General features: G+C 36.5%; 1 protein-coding gene across 3 annotated transcripts in view; it reads right to left on the reverse strand.

Moving 5' to 3' along the window:
- LOC129718959 (uncharacterized) overlaps positions 1 to 27,731 on the reverse strand; it is a 389,511-nt gene that overhangs the window by 78,958 nt on the left and 282,822 nt on the right. For all 3 annotated transcript variants that reach the window (XR_008727097.1, XR_008727096.1, XM_055670225.1), the window contains exons 3-6: positions 26,923 to 27,162; positions 18,831 to 19,021; positions 10,312 to 10,358; positions 10,051 to 10,196 (exon numbers count right to left, since the gene is read on the reverse strand). Coding sequence is in view for 1 of the 3 variants with exons in the window: in XM_055670225.1 (XP_055526200.1) it covers positions 10,051 to 10,196; positions 10,312 to 10,358; positions 18,831 to 19,021; positions 26,923 to 27,162 (624 nt within the window). In the remaining 2 variants the exon portion in view is untranslated. The remainder of the gene's footprint in view (positions 1 to 10,050; positions 10,197 to 10,311; positions 10,359 to 18,830; positions 19,022 to 26,922; positions 27,163 to 27,731) is intronic.

Raw genomic sequence — 27,731 nt, forward strand, 5'->3', positions numbered from 1 at the left:
ATTTTCACCAAGGCTTCTGATTATTCAGCAGAATTTAAAAATTAGATGGATAAATCAGACTCAAATCAGTTTACCGTGAATTTATTTGAATATACCTTTTCTCAATCATAGAGCTTTGAATGTTTTGGATCAGTCTGATTGTCTTAAGATCAATTCGCTGCTCGACAAAAGGTAAAACAAAGTTTTGCCCTAGAGCTCAAACTGGAAGAAAATGAAAGATTATAGCTTTTTAAACGTTCGCTTACGGGAGAACTTTGTTTAAGAGTCTAAAGACTTTACGCACTTCTGACTTGGCTAGGAGCACCAGGGTAAAAGAAACGGTTTAAAAGCTATAATCTAATTTTTTTTCCAGTTTGAGCTTTAGGGTAATTTTTTTTCCGCTTTTGTCGTTTATTGTAATCTAAGAACACATTCAACATTCGAAAGATTTAAATACCTCTGTAATTCAAGAGTCTAAGAAGCCACACAATGAGAAACCCAATATTTCAATATTTGAAATTGTTAACTTTCCGTGTTTTAAAGATTTAAAAAAGTTACAGTTAACAAATAGAAGAGGGAAAAATTTAAGAATTTTAAATAATTCACAAGGGGAAGTTTAACCTCGTATTTTTTGTTTCATCAGAACACTTTCGAAGACAACATTCGTCTCTTAGGCCAATTCGATAGGTCACTTAACTTGAACGCCAGAAACAAACGTGTAATGATCATTTTAAAGTGTTAAATTCAAAGGCAATAGTTACCACAATAGGTAGAACTTTGTCCTTGTTTGAAGCAATTTCAGTTGGAATAGTTTTACTAGCAGTTATTTCAATTTCGTCGGCTTCTTGTTCAGGCAGAATATCAAATTAATTCTCACTGCAAATACTAGAGTTAGAGAGAGATGCCCCCTTTTTTCTCCTTGTAGCGATGCGTGGTTTCTTTATTCGTTATTTTTTGTGTTATTTCACGCAATACGAAAAAATGGTTGGCTTGAGCAAGACTGATGTCAACTACCCTTCAGGTAATCTTTGAAAGACGCACTTTCACGAACCACAAACATTGAAGCTATAGGCAGTCAAATGTCAATCCACAAGCAACCGAAAACACGACCGACCTGTCAGACAGCTCAAGCCCGTACTAGTGAAACTTTACTCTCAGTCCTTTCAAATTACCCGATGCCGATCGTCCAGCTTTTTCATTAAACGTCGAGTGTTCCCCTGCTATTGCTCATTGCGAGGATGTTGTCTGGTCTGACATATTGCAGATACCGTTAGTGCTTTTAATGCCAAAACGCATAACTGTTTTTCTGAGATAGTACCTCTGCTCAGACATCCCAAAAACCACTCTGGTCTAATACTCGATTGAGAAATTTGAAACGACAACGTTCGAAAATGTTCAAGATTCTCGACAAAAAAAAAACAGTTCTCAAAACATCAATTTGAGGGAGACAGGTTGTTATAAACGACTGCTAGAGATGCGATATTCTATTCACACCGAGAGCAACTTACGAAGAAATCCAAAACAGTTTTGGCCGATAGTAAAGGAGGTTTATTGTTTACCTATATTATAGCTGCTTTTTACACGTTATAACCATGAAATATTGGATGCAAAAGTTCGGCGTCTTGGTTTCTCGGCTGATTGGCAGAAATCTTACTTGACAAACCGTAAGCTATATGTAAAGATAGGGTCGACTAAATCGGCAACATTCAGTCCACATTGTGATGTTCCTCAAGGAAGTAATTTAGGGCCAATTTTTTCGCTCTTCTTTCATCGTTGTCTCTTGGATTCTGTTAAACGGGTGTGTTCGAATGATTCGAAAATTTACCTCGTCATTCGCAAGTTGGGCGGTTGTTACAATCTACAAGATATGCTCGACAACTTCACCGAACCCAGCTGGTAATTAGTTTAGCGAAGGCCTGAGTAATTTAATATCGGCGTTTGAAGAATCCTGTTCTGTTCAACTATTCCATCGACGACATTATTTTGAATCGAGCCGATCAAATTATGGATTTAGCCGTTCTGTTAGAATACCAACTAACATTCAAAATGCACCACTCATCTATCGTGGAGGAAGCCAACTTCCAATTTGGCTACATTTTGCAAGTTGCAGCTGACTTCACCGGCCCACTTTATCAGCGCGAATTGTACTGTTCTTTACTGAAATCCGCTCTGAAATTCGCTACAGTGTATGGTGGCCCAATGAAGAACGGTTAACTTCGGGACCGATGTGCATTGATTGGCATCGAACTCTAAATTTACGCACCGCAACGGACTTTAATGACCAAACATAGGCTACGATAGTCGGAACTATGACACAGTGACCCTATGACTAGTATGGGCAGACGATTCCAATATGTAGTCCAAGATGTTGCTGGATTTCAACGTGTCAACAAAAACCTTCCGTCAACGTTTTAAGTATGAATTGGTTAAGTTAGGCGTGAATTGTACAACCCAACAATTGAAAACGTTGAGGATCTAAAACTGATGAATCAAGAAAATGAGAATCCAAGAGCACAGGGAACTAACTCCAAACCCTCCGGAATCTCCAGAAAAAAATCTCAGGATTGAATGAAAAACAAGAATACAAGAAGCCAAAAATTCATGCAATAGTATGGAAAAAATAACAAGAATATAAGAATTCTCAAATTTTTTATTTTGAATACATAAGACACTGAAAATCCAGAAAACTTTTAATCAAAATCACCAAGGATGCGAAAACTCGATACTAAAACAATTCAAGCAAGCATTAAAATTTCCAAATAGTCACGCATCTGAAAATCTTACGAAATTGTACAATTCTTGGATTCAAGACACGAAAAGTATCAAAATTTGAAAAGCCTGCAAGCCGAATTCACAAATCCACGAATTCGAAGAAACAAAAATTTGGCAGTCCAATGATCCGCGTTTTTTACGCGTTTTATCTGTCTTAATAAATTCCAGCGTCAGTGTCTTGATACATTTCATGATATTCTGTTTCATAGCAAAATTCGAATTATCCAGGAATGCAAGAATCCAACATTCCTGAACTTTGAGGACCTAAGGATAAAAAATTAAAAAAAAAGAAACACAACAAAAAAATCCTAGATCAAGATAATCCCAACAATCTAAGAATCCACATCATAACAAATTTGATATTTCAAGATTGAAAAAAAAAGTTGCGAATCTGAAAATAGCGGAATTTTACAAATCAAAAACAGAAACGAACAAAACTCGCGAACGCAGTAAGTCAGTTTATTTTTAATTTTATAAATTATAAATGAACATCTCTCGAAACCTTTTGCATTGATTTGGATTTTTGATTTGCAAATAATTCAATAAAATTAAGAGATAAGAGTTTAATAAAACTCAAAAATCTAGAATCAAAGAAATAGTTATCGGTTTTCGTTATACTCTACTAAAACTTTTTTAGTAGAGTATAACGGAAACCGATAACTATTTCTTTGATTTCTCAATCACTCTGCTAAGACACTCTTTATAGATTTTCCAAATTTCAAAAATCTAAGAAAAATACTACAAGGTTTACAGCCCTAGGGTTTATCGAAATGGTAACGTGGGATTAAACACTGTAATTAGAGGTAATTTTTTTAAAACGAAGTTAAAGTTCAAAAAGGTTCATTTTCGTTCTTTGGTTCGCCAATTTTTTTTTTCTTCTCAAACTTGAACTTTGGAAATTTTAGCCGATGGACAAAAAATTCAGAAGCATTCGCTGGCTTCTACTCTTCTACAAATTTGTATAATTAGAAATTTACTCTTTCGATATTATCCAGTCACCAATATTCAGTGGATATCGAAACTGAAATGAAATAAAAATAACCTGTAACTTATGACCGTTGCAGAAATGTACAATTCTTGTTGGGTAATTTATGGTAATCATAGTCATGAGATAAACTTTTAATTACCATCAGCAGCAGCAATGCAGTTTTTCTTCGATACCGTACCGCCGCAGTACGAATAAAAGTGTACCACTGCAATCATAGACGACAAGAGACCAGCGGCTCTCTGCTACACATATACTGTACGGTACTGTTGCTTTCACCAGCATGTTTTCTCTCAAGACATCAACTTTTATTACGTTTCAACAGCAGATTTAGAAACTGTTCAAGAAAAAGGGTTGTTTCAAACTTTTCCAAAAAAGCTTTACCTTTAAGACATCAAACTAGTCTAAGTTCATGGAAGGTGTGCACACTCGAGGTGGAATGGTCCACATAGAGATTTCAACAGATTTTGAATTTTAAGGATTTTAAGATCTAAGGATCTCAGGGTTTTTTACATTTTCAGAATATTAGGACTTAAGGAATGGAATGGAATCTTGGAAGCTTAACGTTTAAGAAAGGCAGAAATTTCGTTGGTCAAAAATTAAATGGGTTTTTAAAGTTGATTTTAGGATTTGATAAACTAAAGACTTCAGAGGTCTGAGATTTTCCGGATTTAACGATTTTGTGGAAATGAATTGAGAAGTTTGAAAATTTGGAAATTGTGTATAGTTCTTTGGGTTATGTTTTTATATTACTGTATCTTTGAACTTTGGAATTTCGGGATTTCAAGGTTTTGATGGTCATATAACATGAAGTGTCTCCAGCTGGTCCTCAAGTACGATGCTGGCCTAACGAGCCAGTTGTCGTAGGTTCAGGTCCCGGTTCGGGAGAGACTGTTAGTGTCAGTAGGAACGTTGCGCTAGCCCCGCAATTGTCACACAGTTGGCTGCGAAGTCTGTGTATAATAGAAACAAAAGGTCGAGTTCCGAATCGGAATGTAGCACCAAGGCTTTGCTTTGCTATATGGTGTCTTAGGTTTCGAGAAAATTGTTTCAATATTTAAGAATTTGAGAACTTGCAGGATTATAAGATTTGTATTCAAAGATTTTGCAGATTTTATGACATGCTTGTGTGTTCCCCAAAACTGCAAGCCCTCGATTGCCTTATGTGCCGAAGTTAAAAACCCTCGGCTCGTGTGTTAACGAATGGCTCTCCAGTGTTTTGTCTTTAGCTAGCGACGGAGGGTAATACGAATAGCCCTGCGTGGTGTGTTTGTTAGCAGATGGGTCACACGCGCTTTAGTGTGCTTTGTTTTCCCCATGCCTGCTCAAAGGTCATGAAGGGTCACGTTGGATCAGGATTTACCTGATTCATACCCGTCTCAATTTAATTATTTCCGGTTTATCCTCTGTTTAGTCAGATCAACAGACAGTAATTATGCTGTTGGGGCCGTGCACAAGTGTGTGTGGTTTAGTTCAAAAAAGCTCATAATTGTTTGATTCCCAGAGCAGCTTTCTTTGAACACAAGATATACAAGAAAAAATTTATTCAGTAATATGTTTCGGCAAACTTTCTAAATAACTTTTAATTACCTATTTCTATTAAAATACCACATAAAATAGAAAGTAGAAAATATTTTCTGTGGGAAACTCGTAGTTTTTATTCATCTATTTCTTTTAATCGTTCTGGGATAAACTCAAATAATTGCCCTATAAATCTAAATGAAAACAAACAAGCGTGAGAATTTTTGTTCAAAATTTTGAAACTCTGCACTCTATGAGTAACCCTTTGTTATGCAATATAAAGCCTAGTTTAATCGTATCAAACTTTGTATCAACCAACGAAAAATAAAAGTTGGCAAAATCAATCATTTTCAATTTGATGGTCAATATTTAAATCATGTCTATGAGAAGTGGTATTGACGTAGGACTACGTCTATCTCGAAGTTAGGTACCTGAATTTGAAAATCTAGTAATTCAACCAGGGAAAACCAAGAAAAAGTGGTCAGGTTTTGAGCGCTTTTTTTCAGTCATTTATAATCATGTTTTCGAGGTTTTGGCGTCAATCGATCAGAAATTCTTCTACGGTTAAATTTATGTAACAAAAACAACCTATTGATTGAGATACACTATTGAAAAATTGGTAAATAACATCGATTGTCTAAATCATACCGAGCAGCCAAATACTAGGGGAGCTCCGTAGCCGCAAGGTTACAGAGTCCGCTTTGGTAAGCGGGTGATCGTGGGTTCGAATCTTAGTAGTATCAGGCCATTTGGTTGTCAAAGGGCTTTAAGCATGGGTTTATTCTCAGCTCCCCACCACGTACCCTTCCTTCAATCTGGATCCTACAGTACCCCTGTTGACTCTCCTTCTAACAAAAATAAGTCCCTATTATAATAAAAGTGGTGTGAGTAACATATGAAAGTTCTCTCCAGGGAATTGTAACTAGGCAATATTGTTAGGATGGACAGAGGCACTCGGTATAGTAGAGCAGTAGTGAGCTTGAAACGAAAAGGTAATTACACACAAGCACTGATATGAATGATAAGCGTACCACTTACTTCAATAGTGTTACTGCTAATAATATGAAGTGCGGAGTACAGATAACACCTGGGCAATATCACAATAGATCTAAGCTCTGGTCGCAGTGATAAGTCAACATAGAAAAAAAAGTCAATCACTACCTCTCTTCCCTAGCACAGTCGACACTAACGGATTCAACCGATCTGACTTTGTTGTTATTGTTGTTGTCACTTTCTGTTTCCGATGCTTATTCACATTCCTTAACATTCCATATTCTTCTTAACTCCTCCTCCTTTCTAACTAACTGACGAAGCCTTGATATAAAAGGTACCATTCGAACATTTCACCCCATCAGTTTCATTACTAAACCGTAACCGTACATACGGACGCTAGGTGTTAGCAGCTTAAGAGAGGAAAGACAAAATAGTACCGGTCATCTCGTGCCGGTTTCACCCGTAATGCTGGTGGCTGTTAGTAGTACATGGCTACTGCTTTTCTAATTCGAATACCTGCGAAGTGGGGATGCCAATATAAATAAGGTTTCATTCATACATTTTATTTATATTAATTATCAATTATTATTCAAAGCGCTCTAATGTCAGCAAATAAGAATGCACTGTTAGATAAAAAATTTAGAAAAATACCGTAGTCGTACGTCATGCGGTCGTGTCTTTGATACCACCCCTCTACTATTTTCTTAAGGTAGAGATATTATGAAAAGAGTATTAGATTACATTTCCAATACAAATTTAAGGGCGATTGACATTAGAGTTGCATCAACAATTAATTAATATAAAAAAAAACATTCGTAACTCAAAATATGGCCAAACTTATGCAAACGTCTGAAACAATCTGCACTAATCCCGAGGAGTCCACGCAAACTTGAAAGACTCAAAAAAAAAACTGTGTCCCACAACTTACCGAAAACGATTGCAAAAGCACTCGCTTCAAGTCACATACACACACACATAACACACAGTGATAAGAAGCAAAACAAAACAAGCTGCTGACGACAGTTGCGACAGTACTACCCTAAATGCTAATTCAGCCATTTTGTCGATTGATGTTCACGGCAATAGTACACGCATTTGGAGAATGTTTCTATGCAAACTTTTTTGATAATAAACACTGGTCACGTCTGGATGCGGTATATTTTTCCAAGTCTGTATCATGTTTTCAGTTCGCATATTTTTCGCTTTCCCAGCTGCACACTTGTAAAGTTCGAAAATAAACTCGTTTCGTAATAGCGCATTAAACAAATTTTCTTCGCTAATAACACGAAAGCGAATATGTTTACGTCCAATTCAGGCCATGGCTGGCCAGGATCTCGGCAAAAAAAATTTAGTGGCCCGAGATAAAGAATATTAATGCGTATTGGAATCAATACCAGTATTATTTTACCAATCATTTTAGATAAAAATATCTATAAGTGCAATCGATTTTTATTTTTCAGAATTTTACAATTCTAGAATACGAGTATTTTTGGAATTATGCCTAATTTTGCTGTTTTGAAGTGTTTGGGTTTCTGTATCCGTAGACTCAAGTATCTTATAATTAATATTTTGGAAATTTTTAAGAAATGAGGGGTATTAAATGTTTTTTTTTTTCAAATAGTTTAACCCTGTAGTGCCCAATGCCGCCTTTAGGCGGGCTTCAGTCAAACCTTTGAAAAGCTTCAATAAACACTTAAAAAATGTTCATAAAGATCCATTGTGATTTTTTCGAAGTCCGTCTAAAAATTAACTTGGACACTAGAGGGTAAATTTGCAAAAATCATTTTAAATTTTTAAACTGTTATATTAAACAGTTCTTTCAAAATTTTGTCTGTTGAATCAAAATACTGAAATTATTCTTTATCAGTTTTTCGCAGTACTTAGGTAGCAATATTCGAGAGTTATCGAGAAATATGCTTACTTCTTCGAAGATCACCTTCAACAGCATTCCACGATTGCTGACTGCAACAAATAACAACAATGGAAGTAAAATCGCTACTGTAGCTGTTTTTTTTCTAACGAAATATAGGCTATCATAAAACACATTCAGCTCCTGTCTAGCGAGCAAAGCCTGAATGGTAACGTGAAAACCCACTTACAAAGATGAGATATCGACAATCCACACTCATTGCAATCAGCCCCTAGACGCCTTTCCCTCCTCCCACTCTCCCATTCTCACCACTCCACGCAATTGCTGTCTAACTCCCACATCGAACAAGCTAAGCCAGACTAGCATCATCTTCTCCAGTGCTGTGAAAGTCTTTGCTGTTTACAACCATTTCCGCTCGCTCACCAACCAACCAGCCAAGAGGAGCACAGCTGTCCATTGTCCTGGTACACGTCCTCCATCGTCCGACAACGGACTAGTAGCGAACGAAGCTCAAGTGAAATTCCGAACCCGCATGCAATCCAAGCTTTATCCCAGTCTACATGGTCTACTGCAGCGTAGCGAGCGAGCGAGAACTTCTGCACGTATCATCTCGCATTAGTGGCTCGGCATGAGCAAAACAAAAAGAAGTCTACACCGGAACAACGGCCGGGTAGTCGATCTTTGCAAAGGATTTAACCCTCTCGAGGCCAGGTGCTTTGCTGCCATGGTAGTCGGATTTTTCCTCTCCATCTCGAAGTCCTAGTCCACCAGGACAACACACACTGCACTGCCATTGTCGATGACGTCGATGCAGCTGATCCGCCGAACACATCGCTGTGTCAAGTTAATTGCTTTGTCTCCTAGCATGTACCTACAATCTTGTTGCACTCTTCAGGAATACAAACAATTCTATCCTATACTCCACGCCTCATTCATCTCCGGGGCTGCTGCGCGCTTCTCCGTGACAAATAAAAGTGAAAGGACACCGACCGTTCGCATTGTTGAACGAATGTCAAGATTGCTTCTCGCCGACACTTGAATGTGTGCGGGCGCTCATCTGAATATCTTCTACCCGGTTGGAGGGAAAAATCTGTGTGACAACGCATCTCTTTGATTGGCAGAAGCGAGCATGAAAAAAAACCTGTGCTGTTACTCCCTTTGGCCTTAACACCGACTACTGTCTTTCCCTGGTACACACAGTAAGTGCATCGGGATGGGCCCTAGTTCATGGCCACAAGGTGGGAAAAGTACACATCGGGAACCGTGACTTGAATGGTTGATGAGTAGCTTTAAAATTTGAAGCAAGAAAATACACACAAGAGGGTAGAATGGAAAAAGCCAGTGTATGTCTAGGTCTAGCAAAAGAACTGACGACTAGTGATTAAACTAGAGTGTAGCACTTTTTCCAAATGCTTTGCAACTTTCATCAGAACTAAGATAGAGGTTCAGATTGTTTGTAAATTTTATGATTATGCATTAATTTTTTTTGTTCATCAAAGTCTTTGAACTCAGGATTCAAAAATCGTAAAACTCAATAAAACAGTGAAATTCTAAATGATAACTTTTATAATTCAAAAGCCCAATAACAGAAACAACCTGAAATCCATTTTCAGTTCATAAGCTTTTGTCGGACAATTAGTGTTTCCTAATAGGCTGTATCATAAAACTTTCCTCAGGCGAACCGATTGAAAATTCCACTGAACATTTGATTAAATAGCCTTAATTCACTTGACGTTGTCGTCCAACCAAGAGCAGAAGCTTAATTCTCCAGCGGCTCCAAAATAGCTTCAACTCCATTGTTCATCAGATAAGACTATATAATACCTCCTCGATGTGTACACAATTAACACCGTAAAGCCTAGCCCCATTTGTTTGGGTAGGAGGTAAAGAGAGACCCAGAAGCACAGAAGCAAACATCATGTTGACTTACCCTTGCCTGTGTCGCACTGCCGACGCTGCTTGGCGCACTTGTGCCGGTGCCGTTATTTGGGTTTGATCTATCACGTCTATTAACAGTCTTTAATCCTCTCAAAAGTCGCGCCAGCGTCGTACGCTTTTTGCTCGTCTCTCGACCGTCTGAAAAGAGGTTGGGAAAGAACAAAATTAAAATTATGTTTCAGTATATCGCGATTAAACTTAGTGGAGTGGACTGTTTTTGAAAAAAAAAGGATTTCATAGCAGAGTTACTCACCTGTGGGTGGAAATTCGTAAAAGTATGCCGAACGTGGACTGAGACAGCTGAAACGATAAAGGGTAAAGTCAATCATAATTAGACTAAAACCTTGACAGAATAATGGAAATACTTCATAGTCTAGTCTTAGAACCGTCGCTTTCACGACCCTAGAAAAATCGAGTCATTTCCGTTTTGGATAAAAATATTTCAAATTCGCAGCTAATGAATCGTTTAACATTTCGCCTTCCTTAATGCAATACGGAATCGGTGGTAACAATTTCATTCCAGCAAACTCCGTTCGGTTGTTAATTCCAGGATAGCGCTCCAATGACAGAAGTCATCCGAGCGCATAACCGAGCAAAAGGGTCAAAATTAATGCAATGCGCGATGGAAATCACGCGTTTTCGCTTCGGGGGAAAAAAAGGAACGAGAGTAATCAAAGCCGAAAAATAAAAACGCGGCAAATCAACAAAAAGCTGATTGAACATTGATTTTGCGGTGGCGGCCAATCTGTTTTATTTACAGAATGTAAAATAAAAATGCAAAAATAAGTAAATGACAGAAGAAGAAAAAAAAAACCATTCAAATGCGATCAGATTGCAGCGATGATTGTTTGCACGAAGCAATTGATGTTGGTGTACGTTAAAATGACAATGAAATAAAAAAAAAACAAAGCAATTCCGAGGAAATTTCAATCCGAATCGGTGAAATTTGAGTGTATGCTTATATATAAATATTTTCGCGACATCAAATTTTCGGGATCAGAAAGTTATCCTGGTTATGAGAAGGTTGCTGATGTGATCATTTAAAAAAATGTCTGCAACTTAACGATACTAGCGAAGTTAAGTACAGCCAAAATAACAATTTTGACCATATGGCTAACTCAGAAAAAACTTACTCAGCCAAAATGAAATAAACCTCAACGACGAGAATACAAAAATGAAAAAAAAATAACTGACACTGACAAAATGGATAAACATTGACAAGATTGACGAGTTGACATCAATGAATATATTATAAAAATTTCATAGATGACAACATGAAAACCATATAAATTAGGAAAAATCACAAGCATGAAAAAATGAGAAAAATGAAAAAATGAAGAGAAGTACAAAAATCACGAAAAAAAATTTAAATAATGCCTTACGAACTAATTCAACAACTTTTATCCAACTTTGATAAAATCACTGTCTGGAAATAATGTTGGGGGTCCATTTATGACCTTTGGATATCATCCTGGTTGCGGAAATACTCATACTGGGTGATTCTGCTTTTTAGGAAACAGAAGTTCCTTCATAGATTTCGAAATTGCGCCTAAAGTTACTTTCATATCTCTGAGCATAATCTTCATATCGATATTGGGTGATATTCATTTTGGGCTATTTTTCAGAAACCGCATATCAGAATCTTCCAGAATCCAAAATGGCTGGGATCAATTTCGTCCTCTGGATTTCACCCCGTTTTCGAAAATAATCATACTGGATGGTATTTGAAATTAGATAGTCTTCGTGACGCTTCAGATGTTTTCGGTATTCAAATTTGCACCTATTCCAGAATTTTGGCATAGGACGTGATTCTACGTCAAAAAAATTCAAACTTTTCTCTTTTTTTAAGCAATTCCTTGACATGCCAAATTATAAATTATTGTACTGTTCTCTCTTTCTCTCTCTCTGTCTCTTTCCCTGTCACTCTTCTTCACTCTCTCTGTCGCTCTTCTTCACCCTTTCTGTCACTCTTTTTCCCTCTCTCTGTCACCTTTTTTCTCTCTCTCTCTCTCTGTCACTCTTTTTCCCTCTCTCTTTGTCACTGTTTTTCACTCTCTCTCCCTCTGTCACTCTTTTTCATTTTCTCTCTTTCACTCTCTCTCTCTCACTTTTTTTCTCACTTTTTCTCTCACACTCTTTCTCACTTTCTTTTTCTCACTATCTCTCACTCTCTCTCTTCCACTCTCTCTCTCTTTCTCTCACTCACACTCTCATTCTCACTCTCACTCTATCTCCCTCTCTGTTCTTTCTATTCTTGTTTCTCTCTCATTATACTCTCGATATGTTTTCCTTCTTTTTCTCCCTCTCTTCATCTCTATACTTCTTTTTTTCTCATTTGTCTCTTCTTCTCTCTTGCTCTCGCTTTCTGCAACAATAACAACTCATATTTCAATGGAGACAAATGGTGTTTATGGTTGACATTAAAGAGTAACAAAATGCTGTCTACAAAACATAGCTAACTTCCCAATCGATTGCTACAATAATAAAAGAAATGCGTTAAAAACTGACTGAGTTATAAACATTTGAAATTAGATAATCTTCGTGACGCTTTCGATATTTTCGGTATTTCAATTTGCACCCATTCCAGAATTTTGTCATAGGACGTGATTCTACGTCAAAAAAATCCTCTTTTGTTCAAGCAATCTCTTGACATAACCTCTGCTTCAATTATGAATTATTGTACTGTTCTCTCTCTGTCTTTTTCTCTCTCTTTCTCTCTGTTCCTTTTTCTCTCTCTGTCTCATTCTCTCTCTGCCTCTTTCCCCTCCCTTTCTCTTTCTCTCCCTATCTTTCTCTCTCTCTTTCCCTCTCTCTCTTTCTCTCTCTCTCTTTTTCTCTCACTCTCTCTCTCTTTCTCTCCCTCTCTCTTTCTCTCTCTTTTTCTCTTGCTCTCTTTCTCCGTTACTCTTTCCACTCTCTCTATCAGTCTTTTTCACTCTCTCTGTTTCTTTTTTTTTATTCTCTCTCTCTGTCACTCTTTTTCACTCTCTCTCTGTTATTGTTTTTCACTCTCTCTCTCTTTCTCTGTCATTTTTTTCCACTCTCTCTCTCTCTCTGTCAGTCTTTTTCACTCTATCTCTCTGACACTCTTTTTCACTCTCTCTATCTGTCACTGTTTTTCGCTCTCTCTCTGTCACTCTTTTTCACTCTCTCTCTCTGTCACTCTTTTTCACTTTCTCTCTTTTGCGCTCTCTCTCTCTCTCTACCTCACCTTTTTTTCCTCACTCTCTCTCACTTTCTGACTCTCTCTCTCTCTCTGTCACTCTCTCTCTCTCTGTCACTCTCTCCCTCTCTCACTCTCACTCCCTCTCTCTCTCTGTTCTTTCTTTTCTTCTTTTTCTTTCTCACTTCCACTCTCTTTATCTCTCTCTGTTCTTCCTATTCTCCTTTTTCTCTAATTATACTCTCGATCTGTTTTTCTTCTTTTTCTCCCTCTTTTTCTCCTTCTCTCTCATTCTCTATACTTCGCTTTTCCTCATTTGTCTCTCCTTCTTTCTTCCTCTCGCTTTCTGCAACAATAACAACTTATGTTTCAATGGAGACGCATGGTGTTTATGGTTGACATTAAAGAAAAACAAAATGCTGTCTACAAAAAAAAATAAACCTTCGTGAAAGTTCGATACTCTATGTAACATGTAATCCCAGAGACATAAATAAAGACATCACAGAAAAATGTCAAAAATGAAAAGAAGGAGTTAAAATACAACAATTACGAAAACTACAATGATGAAAACGACAAAAAACAACATAAACAACAACAATGACAAACATTGCTAAAATGTTAAAAAGAATAAAAATATCATATGAGTAGAATATAATAATGTACCAAAATTATGCTATACAAAATCAAGAATATGTGAAAACTGAAAAAAAATCATTTTAAATTAATGTAAAAAATATACATGATCACGGTTTTGTGAACAAAAATTAAAAAGAAAATAACAAATATTACCAAAGTGGATGCTGAAACAATACAAAATTGTACAATCCAAACAAAAATACTATTTGACTTAATTGATAAACATAACATGAATAAAATAAAGTGCGATAACGAAATCAAAAAAAAAAAAAAAAATGATACAAAAATCTATATGAAAAGTGAATTTATTTAGTCACAAAAATATAACATATAGCTGAATGAAACGAGAAAGTACAAAAATTCTACAAAATATTGAAGAAGATGTAAGGTTATTTTATACGTAAACGATTTTTATAGAGCATCAATTCCAAGCAAAAATGTCCTATCCGCAATATTTTTTTAGACTCCATCATTTTATAATAGTTGGTTTTACTGAACAATTTTAACAAATGCTTTTTTGTTTGGCCCTTCTTGGAGTTCCTGAAATAGGGTGGCCCAAAAAATATTTTTTTTTCACTTCTGTAATTCAAAAACAATTTTAACTTTTGAGTCGTTAAACCAATTTTGAATTTCTCTCGTCAAATTGACGGTACTTAATGGACCTTCTAAAGAAAAGTTTCAAACTATACCTTAAATGAAAATGACTATGCGAAAATCATGATACAAACTATCATCGGATATTTGTTCTAGATTTCTCAAAAAACTTTACATAAGATATCAAATTTTCACGGAGGTATATTCTTTTTTGTCAAAAAATAATAAACAATGAGTTCGAACAAACAATAGTGGGTCGAAAATGAATTGAGACTGGTTCATAACAGAGTGAAAAGTATGTCAATAGTTGGGTTTGAAATGAGTTTAAAAAAACAAGTCGAAAGTGGATCAAAAATTGATTAAAAATGGACAAAATGATTATCAAAATAAGTAGAATTTGGCACCAAAATTAGGTGTGAAGGTGGGTCAAGCGAAAGCTAAAATTTAATTGAAAATGTTCCAGAGCTGAACAATAGACTGAAAAAATTGTACCAAAATGCATGCATATTCAACAAAAGTCACTAAGAAATAAATCAAAACAAATTGACAAATAAGTTTATAAAAAAAGTTGAAATTGCATGAAAAATGTGAAAAATTTTTAATTTAAACAATTGGTTAAAATTGAGACAAAATGTAGTTCGGAATAGATTAGGCGAAGATAAAAGTGGGTCAGAAAATAGACTAACAATGATCCAAAAATAATATGAAACTTGATTCAAATTTGATTAAAAATTGAATACTAAAATGGGTCAAAAATGTATCAATTAAAAAAAAAACAGAACAAAAGCAATAAAAAAACAGAAACGAATTGGGCAAAAATAGCTCTAATAGCTCATTTAAAATTAAAATGTGTCAAAATGACGAAAATTTGTCAAAATGAGGTCAAAAAAGGGATAGATGTTGAAAAAGTTTGCTTTAAAGTATTGTGAAAACTAAACTCCAACTTAAACGAGGGTCAACGTAGGAAATAAATCAAAAATGATAAACAACAAATCTTAAAAATAACAGTGGATGAAATACGAGTTAGAAACGAATTAAAACTAGGTAGAAAATCGAGTCAATAACTGATTTTAAATGATAATGTATGTTAACATTTGCTCGAAATGGACCCAAGAGTGTCAATTTTATTATAAAGCCAAAATTGTTGCAAGAATTGGGTCAACAAATTGGTCAAAATATAAATAAAAAACCTAAATTAATCCACCTAGTGGTGCAGAAACCTTTGTTATACTAACTATAATTGTATACTTAATGGGCCAGTAAATCAAAAATCGTTTTATTTTAAATAAACAGAAACAGTAAACAGTAAATAGTAATAGATAACAAAGATGCTGATTTCATACTAGAACAGCAAATATGTATGTTAGTTCGAGGCAGTTCTAATTTTTTAATTCCCCATAATCCAGGTTTGAATACCACATTCGCATTATTTTCAGAAATCGCAGGACCTAGAATTAGGAATCAGCATCAAGTCTTTTTTACGAATTGAAGCAAACTTCTACTAACCTCAGATCAGCATTACGAAGAAAAAATATAACCACTGACGAAAGTTGTCAATTCAATTCTATCTCAAATGCATAATCTGAAAATGAAGGTTTTCGCGACATTTGAGAGATTTGGATTTTCGGAGTGTAGACGAGAACATTATTTTTCTCGAAGGCCTAGGCTGTACGATAAAATCCGAAATAAAGACATTATAAAACTTCCTGCGATAACGAGAAATGGAATAACATATTTGCACTTTGTCTTAAACTAGAAACCAATATTTATATCTTATATGAGCGTAGTGTATAATATCATAGGAATAAATGACTTTCCACCTGTGCCCTTCAATGCTCCCCGAAAGCTGTAAAAGCTTCTTATTTTTCGCAAATCTGGGTTCAACGTACAATTGATTATATATTTTAAAGAAAGTGTGGACGGAAGCTTCGCAAGCAAGAAAAGAAGCTAAGTAAGCATTGCAATTTGCTCTAAAATTAATTTATTTACACCAGTTAAGACGCACTACGAAAAGTGTAAAAATTATGCAAAGTTGTCGATGATTGTTGCTTTCCTTTGAGAAATAAATAGCGATACGAAAAAAGAGGGATACCGTGCTGGATCGAAACCCGTACAGTATCGAAATCCGTACACATTGATGTTTTTCGTCAGTTTCAAGCATTATAAAAATAAAAATCTATATGATAGTTACATGTTTGTACATGTAACTATCATATGAATTTTCATTTTTATAATGCTTAAAACTGACGAAAAACATCAAGGTGTACGGATTTCGATACTGTACGGGTTTCGATCCAGCACGGTAGAGAAGAAGGAAAAGCATGGAGAGAGAGATAAATTATCCAGAAAGTAAAATATCCCATGTCTAAAATATACTTTGGTCAAAACTCTACAGTTCAAGCAACCAATAAAAATCGCACTCAGTATGATTTTCAAAGAGCTCCGGGGCTTTCATTTGAGCATGAAAACATTAAAATCGGTATATGTGTACTGTAAAAAGGGTGTTTTTTTTGTTTTTTTTGTTCGATTTTGATATACTCTACACATATAAACAACATATTTACACATCTATCAGGCACACATTCACATACATACAGAAATTGTTCAGTTCGTCGATCTGAGTCGATTGGTATACAACACATGGCCCTCCGTGCCATTCATTTTGCCTTAACAGTAAAATGTCTAAAAAAAAAATACTCTTTGATCAATAATTCAAAATCTAAGCCACTAATCGAAAATCCACTCGGTAGCATTCTGGGGGAGAACAGTAGCTTTCGTTTGCGTATAAGATCATCAAAATCGATTATTGCGTTCTGTAAGAAAGGTGCGTTAGTTTTTTGCGGCACATACATACAGACAACATACACACACACACACACACACACACACACACACACACACACACCCAAACACACATACACACGAACAGACATTGCTCAGTTCGTCGAGCTGAGTCGAATGGTATATACGATTCGGCCCTCCGGATCTTGGATCTATTTTGCGTTTTTGGACCGATTTTATAACCTTTGTTCAGTATAACAAAGGTAAAAATGTTGTACACGTAATAATTGGTTAGAAACCTGTGAAGAGTTAGTCAAAAATTAATTAAAAATAAGCACGGACACAGCTCAGGAGTCTACCGATAATGGCTAGCGGTAAACCAGAAAAAAGAAATATGTAAAAAGCCGGCGTAAGGTAGATATCTGGTGTGTCTTGGACTTGGAAATTTTTGAGGGATTGTGACTGACACGTTCAATAGAAGATATAAGTATTACATCGGAACGTCATCATAGCCACTGCAATGAATAAGACCTCGAGCAAAACTGTGGTAACAAACATTCCTACGATTTACCAAACAATCAAACCGTCGGTAGTCGGCCGCATTTTTTCAGCTTAAGTTTCCCCTTCAATCGTGGTGACAACCACACAAACAATAACAATATTTTCACGATAAAACATGCTCACAATAATAAAATATGAATAATTTATTGCAGTATAATCGATACCGTTCCCAAGCCAGACGGGGGAAAAAAGAAGTGCGAAATGGCCCCATAATTCGCGATACGCGAGCCTAGAACTCAGACTGGGGGGGAAGCGCCGGCCGCGAAGATGAGAAACGGGAGCAGCTGCTAATGGCCAATCGGTGCGGCTTTATTGGCTGTTTATTCAATGGCTTTTCCGAATCGTGTTTTCTGTGCATATGTGTGTGTGTGTAGCTACGTTTACGCGAACCAAATTGCCCGCTGACTTGTGGAATTCTGCCGGAAGCCACCCCGCGGAGAATGGAAAAGCAAATCCTCGCACATTTTCACGTTGTCGCGAATCCACTGTGCGAGTGTCAATTCTTCGCACGCCGGCGGGCTCAACTGGTTTCTCTACCACACATACACACACACACATACACAAGGCATAAACCCATGTGGGTCAGTCGCGAGGCGGATCCGGAGGAAGGTTAAAGCTATAAATTAAGAACGAAAGGACAAAAAGTGATCAACCGAGGGAAGATTTATCGATGTTTCATACTAGCCAGTGCAGGCAGCAGGCAACGTAGTTAAGAATGAAACCATAAGCTAGCGCGCTCGCAACTGATCCGAGCCCCTAAAAGCGTGAATAAACGTTCCCGGGTTCGCGCTACTAAATCTGGCTACATGAAAAGTATCCAAACGGTAGGATTTTTTTTAAATAAAAACCGACTTTTTTCTGCTTCTATCAATCAGACTAAAACGGGTCCGAATAGAAGCTGGAAAAGGTTCGCGGCACCCCTTGGCGGGAGTGGCGCGATGACCTATGCATACGAGCGAGACGACCCGGGTGACTTCACCCAGCTCCGGCATCAGAGACAGCTGACAAACCCAACCCCCCCGTGAGTGGACACTTACCTTTGCTGTACGGCAGCACTGTTCGCAGGTACATTGGTGGAGGTTTGTGATTGTTGCTGTTGGTTTTGCTGGGACTGTTGCTGTTGTTGCTGGTGCTGCTGCAGCGTCGTTCTGGCGACCCTCGGGGCAAACACACCGTAACCGAAGCCATAAATTTCGTCCTCCTCCTTATCGGACAGACAGCTGGATGGCTGCAAGGATACGCAAAAGAGTACAGATAAGAAGAACGAAAACGAATTAGGAACCGTGTCGGGAAATGTCCACCCCAGACTGGGTTGCGGTGGACATCTCCGAAGCAGAAGAGAATCGGCGACCGTAGGTTTATTATATTAGATTATATCACATGTTAAAGCTATAATAATTCAATATAAACTCGGACTTCTTAAACATTTCATCGAAGCTCTGTGACGGCAATTCGCTGCCAACATCCCAAAGCTTCGTCTTCGCCTTTCCCGTTAAAGCATTTTCGAACTAAAAATCGTAGCCGGAGGGATACAACGAGCGGTAAATAAGTTTAATCCCTACCCTGTGTCTTATATATTTATTTGCAATTTAATTATAGCAATTAAATGTTCGCCGTGTACTTTGTGTTTGCTGTTTTTTATCGACCCAAAAATGCCGCTCCGCTACGACACGGCGACGAACAGCCATCGTAACGAGGGAAGGCCAAACGAGACGAGGGGCAGTTGTTCTTCGGTGTTTATCCTGACTCGAGGATCTGTGTGATCTGTGTGTGTGTGTGTGTGCTTGACTGACGGAACAGCTTGCGGCATCTTACACACGCGAAGTTGGGTATGAATTAATCAAATGTGGGATTCTCGAGAAGTTTCGAGATTGCTGAATCATTTATGGCGACGTTCTCATGGAGCAAGTATTAATGTTATTCGTTGTGGTGATTTATAAGCTGTAATTTATAGAGTAAATCGGGCCGGAGCAATGCTGGAAGAAGTATTTTCTTGCAGGACTTCAATTTTTAAACAGCTCAGCTAGAAATTTTAGTTTGAATAGACATGAAATAACTTTAAGTTTGAAATTAATTTTAAAAATAAATTTTAAATTGAACAGAATCCTATTTCTGTAATACTAGAACTTGAAAAACTTTGAAAAATTTGTCAGAAAACGTTGCCGCATGTTAGATGATCCAAAACTAGTTTAAAATCACTACTTCTAAACAGTGCTACAAATTTGCTCTTAAGAACCATAAAAACCTTTAAATTATAGGATACATGAAACTGTTGAAAACTAATTCGGATATAATAAAACAAACAAAAACTGACAAAAAAGGACAGGCCAAATATGACAAATTTAACAAAAAGTCAAAATTTATTGTGAAGAAAAGTCACATTCCTAGGTATGTTTGTTTTAAGCCAGTAATAAAAACCATTACATAATAGACAATTGTAAACCAAATAATGATGTATTAGAAATAACTTGCAAATTCTCTCAACACACAGCCTCATTGGATCCTTCAATATTTTTTCATACGCATAATTATTTATCTGAAATATGAAATAAATTTGTACTGTTTTCTCCAGTTCACACTTGAACTTGCCAAAAACAACTCAAAATTAACCTAAAAGCATCGAAAAACCTCTTGAAAGTAGAAAAAAATCACAAAACAAAACAGAGAAATTCAAAATGCCAACAAAAAACAAAAACAACAAATAAAGAATAATAATATGAAAATGACACGAATAACATGAGAAAACAACATGAAACTGATTGATCACAAAAATACGATGAAATGAAAAAAAAATCGAAATGGGAAAATGATCAAAAATTACAAGAACGATAAAATCATGTCAAAAATAGAAATAAACAGAAAAAATTAAAAAGAGACAAAATGACAGAGAAAAAACAACTATGTCGGAGTAATGATATAAAACTGAACAAAACAAAAAACTATTATTGATGATGATAACAAAAATTACAGAAGTGGTAACAAAGACAATTTGAGGAAATTTAAGAAAACAACATAATAACATAGAAAAAAGAACATAAATGAAAAACTGCCTGATGACAAAAACAAACAGAAATGCGAATGTTGGAAAATGATCGAAAATGACAATTATGATAAAATTACGTTAAAAATAGATAAAAAGAAAAAGGAAAGTGACATAAAAACAGAAATCATACAAAAACGCAAAACAAATTATGCAAGAAAAAAAACTGCTCAAAAAAGCGATGTAATCATTTTCAATGATGGTATAGTAATAACACTAATCACTGATGTATTAATCATACAAAAATAAATCAAATTTACAAACTAGAATTAAAAACATTTACTAAAATTAAATCTATTAATCGGAAAATATGAATTGCGATCTACTGAAAGTTCTGAAGTGTTCAAATATTAATTTTTCATATAAATGATAATATTATACAAAAAAAAACAGTCTAATTGAATGCACAAGGATACAAAAATAACATAATACACAATGTGCACAATGGTCCAGAAACCAAATTTAGGGGAAAAATTTGGGTCTAAAGCTCTATAGCAATGTTTCAGAGAGAAACTTTCTTCTACAAAGTTGTTACATATGATAAAGCGCTTATAAAAAAATTATCAAAAATTAGGGTGACCAAAATTTTCGAGCAATCAAGTATCTAATTTTTTTATCTTTGTAGATAGAAGAAAAACTTGTTCTACAATGTTATAGCTCTAATAATTCTAAGTAACTTTGTAGAAAAAAGTTTTTCTCAGTCTTTGAACGACTTTTAGAGCTGTTTGAGGGAAACAATTTGCAATGCTGATATCGTAAATATCTCAATTCTACTCATACAACCAATTAACTCAAAAATTAGTCCAACGATGATTTTCAAATTTGACTCAGTGATGCACAGGATAGTCATACAAGCCAACAGGCATCAACAGTTTTGCTAGCGTTTTTTTTTTTATTTATTTTGCATTAATGTTCTGTGTTTTTGGATGGATAGGATGAACTCCTATAGACAAAATTCTCACAAAATATTATATTCTGTAGTTATTTCTGATGTAATTGCAAAAAAATGATCGGTGTGTATTGACTTTTTTAACCCTAAACATCAACTAGTTTTTTTTATATTTTTAATTTCTTTTATTTAATTTTAATTTTTTCAAATCTCTCTTTGTTCTGTCTAATTTTATTTTTAAATATTTCTATGAATCTTTTGTTTTTTCTTTTAATTTTTTTTTAGTTTTTTTTTTTTTTTTTAAGTTAGACTTACGTCTATTTCGAAGTTAGGCACTTGAATTTGAAAATCTAGTAATTCAACTAGGGAAAACCAAGGAAAAGTGGTTAGGTTTTGAGCGCTAATACAACCCATTGTTTTAGATACACTATTGAAAAATTTGTAAATAACAGCGATTGTCTGAATCATACCGAGCAACCAATCACTACCTCTCTTCCCAAACACAACCGACACTAACGGATACAATCGATCTGAATTTGTAAACGATTTGTTGTTGTTGTTGTAGTTTTACTTTCCTTGCCATTCCCTATTCTTCCAAACTCCTTCCTCTTTCCGAAATAACTAACGAAACCTTGATATTGAAGGTACCATTCGAACATTTCACCCCATCATTTTAATTTTTTTGTTGACCGGCAAAGCGGACGGTTCTCTCTGGAGCAGCAGCAAGCGGTTGGTAGCAAATATTAGTCGCTTTTAAAAGCGCACGCCGTCGAATTAAGTTTCTTATTCGTTCGTATGTATGGATTACAGTAGCACGTGTGTGGGTAGCTATAGTGGGTGTTCATAGAAGATTTAGTATTTTCTCGTTTATTCATTAACACTTCATTAGTTTAAGGAGTTTAAGCATTTTAAGTATTGAAACGCCTAAACGAGCACGATTGAATAATTCGACTTTACAGCAGCGATTTAAATTTTTTTAGCCATTCTTTATTCATAGAGGAAAAATTACTGCCGATGAATGATCAACACTTATTTGCCAGAAACTTCATTTAGATCCAAAAAGGTTCTTTTGAGTATCGTAAATTATCGGTAAAGTTTTTTCAATGCAGCATACATTTAATTTTCGTTTTTGTTTCTCGGTGCACGGTTTTGTTTTAGTTTCTCGCACACAGATAAAAACAAACTTGTCTCTATCGTGATAAATAACAAAACATTTAGAAATGCTCTAAATCATAATTAAATAAGTAATATATTTTCCTGTCACTCGCCAAAACCTTGATAACAACTGCGCAAAAAGCATGTAATTGAGTTCTTGTTTTATTAGGTTATTGAAATAAACGTAATTTCTTAAAATACATAAATTTATATGCTGGGCTGGAGTAAACCTAGAATGAGTTTGATCGATTTGATGTCGAACAATTTCCAATCTTAGGATTTCCGCATCAATCGTTCTGGTCTCCAATTTCAGATAGTCTCGTTGAGTTTGCTTTTTGCTAGGATAGGAAAATGTTACCCAATTCTGTAGTGCAGCTACGAAGAAGGGTTTGTCTGAAGTGACAGCGCTTATATAAATGATTAATTCTTTTAGTATATATTATAATTTATAGCGCTTTAACGTCTCCGAATTTAGAAATGCACTGTTGGATAAAATTGCAGAAAATACTAGAGTTACAATTCCTCCAACTATTTGTTTTAATAGAATTTAAAAAAAAAAACGTAGTCCAAGGTCAGGCGGTCGTGTCTTGGATACCACCCTCCTACTTTTTTTTATTTTTTTTATATTTGTTGATTTTTATGTTTAATTTTTTTTTAATAATTTTGATTGATTTTATTGAATTGTTTATTTTTTTACATTTTCTTATGTTTTTTTTAATTATTTTTTTTAAATTTTATTAGACTTTTTTCAATTTTTTAATAATTTTCAGAACTGGAAATGTTCAAATGTTCAGAACTGGAACTAAACTAGAAAATTACAAAAAAAAGTGCAAAATAGAAGAAAAAATGTTATGCAGTATAAGTTTGCGGTATAAGAATGGGCCAAAAATGCCGATTTTTCATGGGTTTACCTTCACACGCACTGACGAAACTACCCATGCAGCATCAATCGTAGTAACCCAAGAGTCAGCAGAAAAAACTTGACAGCTCTATCAGTTGAACTCTAACCGTGATGGCGAAAACAGTGAAACTACTCCGTTCAGAAGTGTGCGCGTTCATAGAACGGTACCCTATCGCTTCGAAAACAGGCATTGTGCGGCAGTTCGTGGACACCGGATACGCCTTTTCCGGCATTCACAATATCTTGGTACTACTGGATAACAATCAGAGCATCGAAAGAAAGCCCAATTCCGGACAGCCGACGTCCCTGAGCGACAAGGAGCTCTAAGGAATGTTGAAGAGAAAGACCGAGGGGAAAGTGGCTACATCGCTGCGTGGGTTTAGTGAGCATTGACATCCCAAGTAACAATCAAAATGCTTCAAAGACTTAGGATTGTTTTGTTTTCGTTTTATGTTAACTTACATTAAAGTCTTTGATTACATTTTGGTTTTATTTAAGAACCATAAAATATGGTCTGCAAGTGTTCTTTACAGCCATTCTATGCCAACCGTCATATGCCTGAAGTTGTATGATAGTCCCTCTTACGACCAAATAAAACTAAAAACCTGCAGGCTATACTTGTGGCTAAAATGAATCTTGATGATCCTAACTTAGGCAGATGAATTCCATGATAGGCTTGTTTGGTTTAATATATGCTATGTTATGATCAAATTAGGACAATCGATCATGATAGAGGATTCGAAATGCGTTCGAAGGTTTATCCGAAAACAACATGTCACCTTGAATAAAAAAATGCAAAATTATGAATTGCAATCCTTAATCGGCATTTTATTTTACTGTATCACGGAAATCACAGAGTAGTTTTGAAATTCGAATGATAGATGAAGTCATACATTTAACAAAATATGACAAATCATGGCATTTATTCAATCTTCATTTCAGTTCAGAGGAATTAAATTTGGATTATATATTCATTTCCTGTAGAATTACGGCGGCGTGCAGTAATTACGATAAAATTCGTGGCCGGTTTCACCATGAAAATTTCACGGCACGTGTTTTTACATGCACGAAAACGATTTAAATGACAATAATTATAAATCAATATAGTTAGAAAACTCAGATAATGCTGTTTTCACGGCACTGTCGGAATATAAGGTTGTCATTGAGAAATGGAGCCAAGGTAAAATTTATTGCTTCACGCTTAGTTTAAAGAATATATCCCGGTTAAAATTTCGAGGCAATTCTATGGCAAGCAAATTGGCCTGTTAAAAACATCTGGTTTTAAGATGGAGCGCATATAAAGTTTTACTGACTGCAATAAACCTGGGCCAACTAGCCATGACACATGTATATAGCTGTTGTTAATAGATTGTTATAGCAGCGTGGTCGGCATTGAAGGTTTTATGTATTGGTTGTATCCAGCACTAAAAACCTCAGACATAACTTATTTTGTTACTTGGGATATATGTAGGGAAGCGGCCGTCCAGTCCACTGATCTCGAAGCTGCTGGCAATGACGCAGCGGCAGCGCCTGAATAAAACGGTCAAGTCAATTTTGCCGGCAAATCGCGACCTGGCGGTGGTGATGGACGACAAGACCCGTCTCACCCTGGATGGCAACGACTGGCAGGGCGCTTCGTTTTTTTTGCTTTCCCCGCGAAGGAAGTGAGAACACCGAGGCGAAGTTTATTAACACACGAAGTTCCCCAAAAATGTGCTGCTGTGGCTGACAATCAAGGTGATGTCAAAGCCGCTTTTCTTTCGCTCCGGACTGGCCATGAACGGGGAAATTTATAGTACGAAGTGTCTGCCGGAAGTTTCGTCGAAAACGCGGTGTTTTGGCCGGATCTGGCGTCGATCTATTACTCGAAGCGATCGTTGGAGAAGATGAAGCGGCTGAATATCGATGTGGTACCCAAGTTGGCGAACCCGTCCCCAAGTTGCGTCCCATCGAGGATTTCTGGGCAAACCTGAACCGTCGGATCTACTAAAACAATTTCGTCGCCAAAACTGAGAAGCAATTCCACAAAAAACGGGCAACCAATTTAATCGACCATTCTTGGTTTGTCCGAAACTTTGACTAGATGTTTCTATGGGCAAAAGACGCCATTTTGTACTATTGTTTTAACTTTTTGGAACTCGACTCATTTTTGAGAAGCTATTTATTAAAATGCCATTTTGTGAAGGTATTGATGATTAAAAATATTTTCAGAGCCAAAACGGTTTGTTTGTTCGGTGTGATGTCTTCGGCAAAGTTGTAGATAATAATTTTGTCTTTCCGAAAAAAATACATTCTAAATTTTTTTTATTTCGTTGAAAAAAAGTCAAAAGAAAAATTAAAAATTAATTTAAACCTTTTTCAAGAAAAATTTCCTTGACATTTTGACGGAAAATAATAGACTATGACAACGATATCAAAAGTCAGACACTAACATTTTTCATTCTCACTAAATCTACCACATTCCTCCGCAGACATTTGGTTAGCCGTAAGCAAAACCAGTGTCCAGTTGGATAACGGGCCTCGTCCCGACTGCTGAGCAGAAATTCGTTCAAAACCGAACATAAAGATCTGGGACGAGATGCCGATGGACCAGGTGCGTGCCGCGTGACATTTTTCTGATAAACGTCTCGAGCTCGTTATACAGCACAAAAGAGGTGTGTTCCCAGCTAATATGTCGTGAACGTTCTCAATCAACACTGCTTCAATAAAAATTGATTCAGAAGAGTATTTTGTATTTTCATTTTTTTAACACATTTTTAAAGTGTATTCGAACTTATTGAGCAATCTGTATGTCTCAGAATCTTACGAATAATTTCTCGGAAAGAGTCTCTCATTTTAATACGCTTGACAATTTAACAGATTTTGCTAAATTTACAAACTTTCACTTGCTCAAAAAAATCTACATCAAACTATGTTTCCTGCGTCGATTCCAAAACATTTTCTAATATTCGTTTCCGAACAATTTATTTTCTTTGCATAATTGGTTTTTTACGATGATATCAACGAATAAATTGAATAGACTCAAACCTGTCCAACTTACGACAGTTGATTCCCGTTCCCCGTTAAAGATCGCTTGATGAAAATGGATTTCGCTTCCCGAAGCACGACAGTCCACATAAAATATATTGCAAACCCCGCACTTACCGAGTACTTTCCCGGGACGTAAATCGGCTGGCTGTGACTGTTGGGCAGTCCTCCGTGACAAGAGTTCCCCCGGTGGCCAGCCCGATGCGCCCCACTACCGCCGGAAGAACTGTGCGGACTCCGCTCGGACCACACCCGCAGCCGTGCGTCTTCCAGAGCTGCCAGCACCTCACCGAACGGCGCCATCAGCATCTCGCAGTAGACCGAGGCCAGTCCTTCCAGGTGCCCTCGACCACCGTCCTGTGGATGAAACAAAAAAAAAAGAGGAGGTTTGAGTTAGAAATTTTGGTCTTCTTCACGTTCGACAAAAGCGTTTGATTCGTAGGACTAAATTCAATCAGGCGCGTAAAATGCACGTGTATGCAGATAAACAACTCCTGTAGGTACTCGTGTGCACTATAGTGCACAGTCTATTTCCGTTGCATTCAACAGAACCACCAGCAGCTGTTGTCGAGCACCAGGGAGGAAGTATGCTGCTTTTTCCGTGGCACGGTTCCAACAACCGAGAATCGGGTGTCAGAAAGTATTGAGAGCGACGTTGACGTGCATCAGCAGCGGCGTAGGCAAGAACAAAGCCGAAACAAATTGAAATATAATGCATGATTTGATGAACGGTACCATCAGGTACCCTACCACCATCAGCCAGGCAGGAGCAACGACAACGACGACGACGACGTTGAGAATGACGGAGACGGACCACGACAGCGGGAAATTCGAACCACGTTCAAAGACCGCTCAAGCCGACACGGGGGGAACATTTGAGTCACTCTTTCGGTATAGGCCACGAAACTGCGTCGAACTGTGCTGCA

Source organism: Wyeomyia smithii, chromosome 1 (assembly GCF_029784165.1).
Source record: "Wyeomyia smithii strain HCP4-BCI-WySm-NY-G18 chromosome 1, ASM2978416v1, whole genome shotgun sequence".
NCBI lineage: Eukaryota > Metazoa > Arthropoda > Insecta > Diptera > Culicidae > Wyeomyia > Wyeomyia smithii.